Source organism: Canis lupus, chromosome 10 (assembly GCF_048164855.1).
Source record: "Canis lupus baileyi chromosome 10, mCanLup2.hap1, whole genome shotgun sequence".
Classification (NCBI taxonomy): Eukaryota; Metazoa; Chordata; class Mammalia; order Carnivora; family Canidae; genus Canis; species Canis lupus.
Genome location: NC_132847.1, coordinates 22,245,042 through 22,253,066, shown reverse-complemented (window position 1 = coordinate 22,253,066; position 8,025 = coordinate 22,245,042). Strand labels below are relative to the sequence as shown.

Here is an 8,025-nt window from a genome sequence, read left to right as displayed (position 1 = left end):
AATCCCTATTATGTTTCCTGCTGCCTTTTTTGTGGAAATTCACAAGGTGTTTCTAAAATTTCTATAGAAATGCAAGGGAGTCAGAATAGCCAAAACAATCTTGAAAACAGAGACCGAAGATGGAGGCCTCAAACTATACGACTTCAAATCTTACTACAAACCTATAGCAATCAAGATAGTATAGTACTGGCATTTGGTTAGCTATTTAGATCAATGGAACTGAATTGAAAATCTAGAAATCAGCAGTCACATTCATGATCAATTGATCATTGACAAGGGTGCCACAGTAGTTCAGAGGAAGGAAGAATAGGATTTTCAGCAAATGGTGATGAGACAGTAGGATATTTATAAGCAGAAAAATGAAGCTGGATCCCTGTATCATACCATATACATAAATAATTCAAAATATATCATAGATGTAAATGTAAGAGTTAAAACTACAAAAATCTTACAAGCATAAATCTTCATGACCTTGAAGTAGGAAATGGTTTGTTAGTTATGTATCAGAAGTACAATGAAAGAAGTAAAAAAGAAAAAATACATAAGTTGTATTTGATATAAACTAAAAACTTAAAAAAAATAAATTAAAAACTTTTGAGCTTCAAAGAACACACTCCAGAGATTAAAAAGACGACCTACAGAATGGGAGAAAAATTTGTGCATTGTATATATGAAAAGAGATTTGTATTTAGGATATAGAAAGAAGTCTCACAACTTAATAATGAAAAGGCAAGTAAAATGGGCAAAGGATTTGAGTAGGCATTTCTCCAAAGAAGATGTTCAAATGTGTAATAAGCACATGGGAAGAGGTGCATCATTAGTTATCAAGGAAGTTTAAATCAAAACCATAAAGAAGACATGCTATTTACTACCAGTAGGATGGCTGTTATCAAAAGACCAGAAAACTGCAAGAGTTGGTGAGGATATGGAAGAACCATAGACCTCATACACTGTTGATGAAAATATCAAATTGCTGGTGGTATTGCTGCTATAGAAAACAGCTCAGCAGTTTCTCAAAATGTTAAGCATTAGAGTTACTGAATGACCTGGCAATTCCACTTGTAATCATATTAGACCCAAAAGAAATGAAACATGCTCACTGAAAAGCTTGTAGCAGCAATATTCATAATGGTCAAAAAGTAGAAACAAATCACATATCTGTCAACTGACAAGGGTATAAAAGTGTATATCCACACAATGGAATAAAAGTAAAGAATTACTGGTATATGCCACAATAGAGCTGAAGCTTAAAAACTTTACTCTAAGTGATAGAAGTCATTCACAAAAGGCCACATATTACATAATTCAATTTATATGAAATATTCCAAAGATGCGAGAGAGACAGTTGATTGGTGATTGCCTAGGGCTGGGATGTTGGCGAGGGGAGCGTAGAGGATGAGTGGAAGTGACTGCTATGAATTTAGAATTCCTTCTTGGGGTGATGAAAATGTTTAAAGTTGATTGTGGTTATGGTCTGTGTATATAATTAAAACCATTTTTTAAATGATTTCATTTATTCATTCACAAGAGACACACAGAGAGAGGCAGAGACATAGGCAGAGGGAGGAGAAGCAGACTCCATGCAGGGAGCCTGATGCAGGACTCAATCTCAGGACCCCAGGATCATGCTCTGAGCCAAAGGCAGATGCTCAACCATTGGGCCATCCAGGAGTCCCAATAATAAAAACCATTAAGGCTGTGTATATGTATATACATAATATGTATCATATATACAGTATATCAGATGGAGATGAATACTCTGGAGAAATATAGAAATATGGAGAAGAGATAAGACTGGGGCTAAAAGTTGAAATTTTAAGTAGAGAGATTATGATAGGGCTCACTGAGAAGATGATTTGTAAACAAAGCAGTGCGGGAGTCAGGTGGATATCTAGGGGGAGAGCTTTCCAAGGCCTTGGTTTGGATCATCTGGGTTTTGTCACTGCCCATATATCTGACCTTGGACAACTAATAGCTCTGTGCCAGAGTTTCTTTATCTGTAGAATAGCTGTTCCTATTTTCTAGCAAAATGACAGTACCTATTTCAAATGGTTATTATACAGATTAAATTAATAAAAAAAAAAGAAAGTAAAGCACTTAGAATAGTACACTGGGCACTAAGTCAAATGCTTTATAGTTGTTTTTATTAGTGCCTACTGCAAGTGCAAAAGCCCTTGCATTCTAAGATGGAATCATGCCCAGAATGTCCTTGACTCAAGGAGGCCAAGTGTAGCTGGTGCAGAATAAAGAACAGAGGGAAGATGATAGAAAATGGGGAGAGGGCCTGTGAGTTTTAGTCTGTGACATAGGTAATCATTGGTAGGCTTTGAATAGAGAAAAGACACTATCTGACTCATTTTTTTTTTTAAGATTTTATTTATATATGAGAGAGAGAGAGAGAGAGAGAGGCAGAGGGAGAAGCAGGCTCCATGCAGCGAGCCCGACGTGGGACTCTATCCCGGGTCTCCAGGATCACACCTGGGGCTGGAGGCGGCGCTAAACCGCTGAGCCACCCGGGCTGCCCCTGACTCATGTTTTTACATCATCACTCTGGCTCCTGTGTTGAAAACATACTGAAAGACAAGGATGCACTCAAGGAAACCGGTTCTGAGCTATTGTGGTAACACAGATGAGAAGTGGTGGTGGTGGTGATAAGTGGTCAAATTTTGGTTCGGCTTTGAAGATAGAAACAAGCCCTGCTGAAAGATTAGGTATTGGGTATGAGAGAAAGACGGTTTTGATCTGAGCAATTGTCAGAATTCAGATTAGATTTATGCGGAGGGAAGTATGAGAGGGCGTTTTCTGTTGTTTGTTTTTATGTTTGGAGGGGGTTGGGATGGGGATGGGGCAGGTAAGAGTGTGTGTATGGGCGGGGGGGGGGGCGAGAATCAACCTTTCAGTTTTGGACATGATCATCTTGAAATGTCTATTGCACATCCAGGCGCAGTAGCTGATGTTCAGAGCAGAGGTTCAGACAGGAAAGAGGATAGATCATTCGTTCTTTCACAAATATTCATTGAAAACCCGTCCTGTGCTAGGTCCTATTCTAGGCTCTGGAGATATTTGTGAGAACACAGACAAAGCTCCTCCTGACTTCATCTGTAATAGAGTCAAGGATTTTATAAACAAATCAGCAATCAAGCGCATTCATGTGCGCAATCAGCTCTCCAGATGGACACAATGTACGACTGCTTTTTTTAATTTTTAATTTTTTGCTATGGTTGTTTTCAATATCTGGAGTGTTGCAAGAGACAGAAGATTGACCGTGCGATCCAGGTGCGCCTCCCTCGGTCAACCGGTGGTAGGTAGCCAGGTGCCCCCGCCCCACTGCGGGCCAGATTAATAAAGCGGCCGACCGGCAGCACTGCGCAGGCGCGGCCTCAGCCGGGCGTCCTAGGAGACGGACTCGGAAAGCCTCCGCGCAGGCGCAACTCCGGAGGCCGAGGAAGCGAGAGGCCCGGGGACGGGGCGGGGCGAGCGCGGAGTGCGCTTGCGCACTGCCTGCTCTCGCCCGAGGAGCCGCAGTCTCGAGAGCGCCCGGGCGGTGTTTCGGCGATCTCTGACAAACGTCTCCCGCGAACCCGGCGCCGTTGGACCACTCCCAGGGCGGGGACCTCCGCCGGGCACCGGAGGGAGCCACCATGCCGGTGAGGAGAGCGGCTCAACCGCTGGGGTTCCTCATCCCGGCGGCCTGGCTCGGGGGCGCGGCCGTTGCCATGGAGGCGCGGATCGGGCCGGCGGCCGGGCGGGGCGGGGAGGGTCGGGCTCGGCGGGCGGGAGCCGCTGGGGAACCTGGCGGGTGGGCTCGGGGTCCTGGGAGCGGCCCCGGGCGGGCCCCGGCGCCTTCGCGGGTGCTGCATCCCGCAGGGCCTGCGCTGCCTGACATAAAGGCGCCGCGCCGGGGGATGCGCTCTCGCTCCCAGCCCTGCTAGCGGAGTCGGGCGACGGGGAGCGGCCGCGCGGAGTCGGCTCTGGATGCGCCGCGCCCGGTGGGCCCGCGGCACCTGCTGGGTCGGTGCGCCGCGGGGCCGGGGGCTGCTTGCTTCTACTCCAGCTGTCGTTCCGGTGGTGGTGCCTGAGCTTACGGTGCGGAATGTAACCCGTAGGTGTCTTTGTGTGTGAGGGGGGGTGGGTAGTATGTTTGTCTTGTAGGATTTCGCAGGGTGTTACCGTACCTTATAGGGGGCGTCCTAAGTCCACTGTCGGGCCACGGAGAACACCTGAGCTTGGGTCGGTTTCCTCCTGGTTCTGAGGCCTGGGACGCTTATTTCGTCTTTCTGGGTCTTTGGTTCCCACATAATTAAACTGTTCCTCATGGGATTGTACCAGGATGAGATAAAGTAACGCACCGCGGCTTTGAAGGACGGTGCTTGACATTTAGCGTGAAATGCCCAGTATTTGTTCCGTGTCGTTGCTTTCAAGTTATTTTTCAGTTCATTCAGCAGATGCTTGGCATCAGCCACATGTTGGGCCCTGGAGGTAAAATTTTGAGCAAAGCCAGCCAGATTCTTGAACTTGGGAAGACAGAAACTTGCCTTCAATGGGCAGAAGTGAAAGGGATGTTGATAGAGACAAACAAGATGCTTACCATTAAGGAAGGGAATGGGTGGTATAAAACAAAGTAGATTCTGGTGAAGGGTAAAGTGTTCCCATATAGGAATGCTGGCCTGCAGATGTCAGATCATCTCCCCCTCCCCCCCCCCCGAGGGAATCTGGAAACTGACATTTTGTGGAATTTCTCCATTTTTAAATTCTAGCAACTAATTCAAAAATGTTGTTAAATGCTATGAGCTAAACAGAAGATATATGTGAAGCTGAATTCAGCTTCTTGACTACCAGTTTGCAACCTCTGGTGAAGACAGAAAGGACAGACATTAATACAATAAGAAGCAAACAAAAGTTGATTTGAAACCAGTTGTAGGGGATCCCGGGTGGCTCAGCGGTTTAGCACCTGCTTTTGGCCCAGGGCATGATCCTGGAGACTGGGGATTGAGTCCCACATCGGGCTCCCAGCATGGAGCCTGCTTCTCCCTCTGCCTGTGTCCCTCTCTCTCTCTCTCTCTCTCTCTCTGTCTTTCATGAATGAATAAATAAATTTTTTTTAAAGATTTTATTTATTTATTCATGATAGTCACAGAGAGAGAGAGAGAGAGAGAGGCTCAGAGACATAGGCAGAGGGAGAAGCAGGCTCCGTGCACCGGGAGCCCGACGTGGGATTCGATCCCGGGTCTCCAGGATCGCGCCCTGGGCCAAAGGCAGGTGCCAAACCGCTGTGCCACCCAGGGATCCCTGAATAAATAAATTTTTAAAAATCTTAAAAAAAAAAAAAAAACAGTTGTAGAAGGCAGAGGGAGAAGGGTGCTCTCAGGGCCTATACCAGGATTTGACCTAGTTAGGGTCTTCCTGAGTGAAGTGGCTGTTTTGCTGAGATCTGAGAATAAGTGAAGATGAGAGTGAGGAATGCTCTAGGCAGAAGGAACAGCACATGAAAAGGCCTGTGGTAAGAAAGAGCATGTTTACAAGTAAAGGCTTTTAAAAAGCCAGTGTGGCTGTGGCTAAGAAAGCCAAGCAGGGTAACTTGTGAAATAAAACTGGACAAGTAGACACGGGCCAGAGCCAGGTCTTACAAACCAACCTAAGGACTGATTTTTATCCTGAGACCTGTGGAAAACCATGGAGAAGTTTTAAGTAAGGGACCAATATGATTAAATTTGTGTTGAAGCTAACTGCCCTGTAGAGAAGAGACTATAGGAGAACCTAACTAGATGCAGGTTTATAGTTTACTGTGGGATAACGGTGACCTAGACTTAGGTGGTGGAAGTAAAGATGGGGAGAAGTGTGTTGTATCGATACTGTTCAACGAAACTATTGAACTTCAGTAACAGGATTGTATTTTTTTAATTGAAGTGTGATTGACATAAACACAATAATTTCACCTGTGCAACATGATTTGATATTTGTGTATCTTGTGAAATAATCCCCATAGTCTAATAATCCCCATCCATCACCATATAGTCAAAAAAATTTTTTTCTTATGATGAGCGATTTCAATATACACTATTTTAGTGACTTTCAAATATGCAGTGGTGTACTGTTGACTTTAATCAAAGTGCTATATATTACTTATACATGATTTATTTTATTATTATAGTTATTATATTAGTTATTATTAGTTATTATTATACTAATATTAGTTAATATTATACTAATATTATTATATTAGTTATTATTATTATATTAGTTATTATTATTATATTAGTTATTATATTTAGTTATTATTTTATAACTGGGAATTTGTATATTTTGATCCCTCTCACCCATTTTGTCCACCTCTGTACCCCACTGCCCTCAGGCAACCACCAGTCTGTTCTAGGCAGAATTTTGTTTTGTTTATCTCTTGTTTTTTAGATTCCACATGTAAGTGAAATCGTAGTGCATGTGTCCTTGTTTGGGGTTATATTTTAGCATAGATTCTTAATCACAAAATTCAGAATTCAGAAGTTGAAACTTTACGTATACAAATGTTCATAAGGTTAGAGAGATACTAAAACATTTCTCTGCGGTTGGACTTTGTTTTCTGTGTTTCATGTTATCTTCTATGGAGAAGATAGACTATATATAGTTACATGGTAAAAAAAAAATTTTACTGATGCCTTGTAGAAAAATAAAAAGTCTCAGGGGAACACAAGACCTACTACTTTAGTCTTGATTGAAGTTGTTAACCATGTTCAAATGTGTTTTCCGTCATGCAGGAAACTCAGTAGTAGTCAGGGATTTTTATTGCAGGAGGACAGTCCGTAATATACTGATTAATTTTCTGCTTGAACAGCATTTATTTACTATAAATGTAAATTAGGTTTTATTTCCCATCATTTGTGTTGTAAAAAAAAAACCTATTTACCTTTTCATATCTTTAACTTTTTTTATATATCCGTAAGATCTTTAATTGCATTTAACAGAAATTTGTGGAGTGCTTAAAATATGCAAGGCACTGGGATGGCACAGTAGCCTTTTTCAGATTTGAAATTTAATTTGCTGAAGGTAAAAGTAAATGTGCTTTTTTCTTATTTGTGAATATTTTCTCCACTAGATCAATAAATCTGAGAAGCCTGAGAGCTGTGATAATGTGAAGGTCGTTGTTAGGTGCCGGCCCCTCAACGAGAGAGAGAAATCAATGTGCTATAAACAGGCTGTCAGTGTCGATGAGATGAGGGGAACTATTACTGTACATAAGACTGATTCTTCCAATGAACCTCCAAAGACATTTACTTTTGATACTGTTTTTGGACCAGAGAGTAAACAACTTGATGTTTATAACTTAACTGCAAGACCTATTATTGATTCTGTTCTTGAAGGCTACAATGGTGAGTATATTGTTCACTCTTTAAAACAACTTTACCAAGGTATTAATACCCTATAAATTCATCTATTGTAGTTGCATAGTTTGGTGAGTTGTAGTAAATACATACACTTGTGAAACCACCACAACCCAGTTTGATGACCTTCCAGTTTTTTTTTAATGTCCTTTTGCAGTCCCACCTCCAGGCATCCATTGACCTGCTTTTGTCTATAGTTCTATCTTTGCTTGAAATTTCATATAAATCAAGTTACACCCTATCTCATCTTTCTTACCTATTTTCTTTCGGTTGCATAATGTTGTTGAGGGTCATCCATGTTGTTGTATGTATCAGTACTTTGTTGCTTTTTAATGCTGAATTGTATTGCATTGTTTGAATATACTATACCACCTTTTATATCTTCGAAGGAAATCTGGATTGTCCCACTTTTTTGGTGATTGTATATAGTTCTGCTATGAACATTGTTTTATAGAATGTCCTTTGTGCAGATAAGTTTTAAAGTTTTTCTTGGCTAGATATCTAGAAGTAGAGTTGGTGAGTTATATGGTTAATGTATGTTTATCTTTTGAAGAAATTGTCAGACTGTTTTCCAAAGTGGTGACTATTAATTCCCCCTGCCCCCCTGCCAGTGTGCTATGAGGGTTCCTTTAGTTTCTTTACATTTTTC

General features: G+C 42.0%; 1 protein-coding gene across 6 annotated transcripts in view; it reads left to right on the top strand.

The window, feature by feature from the left end:
* Window positions 1–3,482: 3,482 nt before the first annotated feature.
* KIF3A (kinesin family member 3A) overlaps window positions 3,483–8,025 on the top strand; it is a 62,287-nt gene continuing 57,744 nt past the window's right edge. For 5 of the 6 annotated variants that reach the window (XM_072840967.1, XM_072840965.1, XM_072840969.1 and 2 more), the window contains exons 1-2: window positions 3,961–4,086; window positions 7,091–7,364. In XM_072840967.1, coding sequence (XP_072697068.1) covers window positions 3,976–4,086; window positions 7,091–7,364 — 385 coding nt within the window. In that variant the 5' untranslated portion in view covers window positions 3,961–3,975. Of the gene's footprint in view, window positions 3,648–3,960; window positions 4,087–7,090; window positions 7,365–8,025 lie in introns of those variants that run through there. The other variant, XM_072840970.1, reaches the window with a different exon arrangement.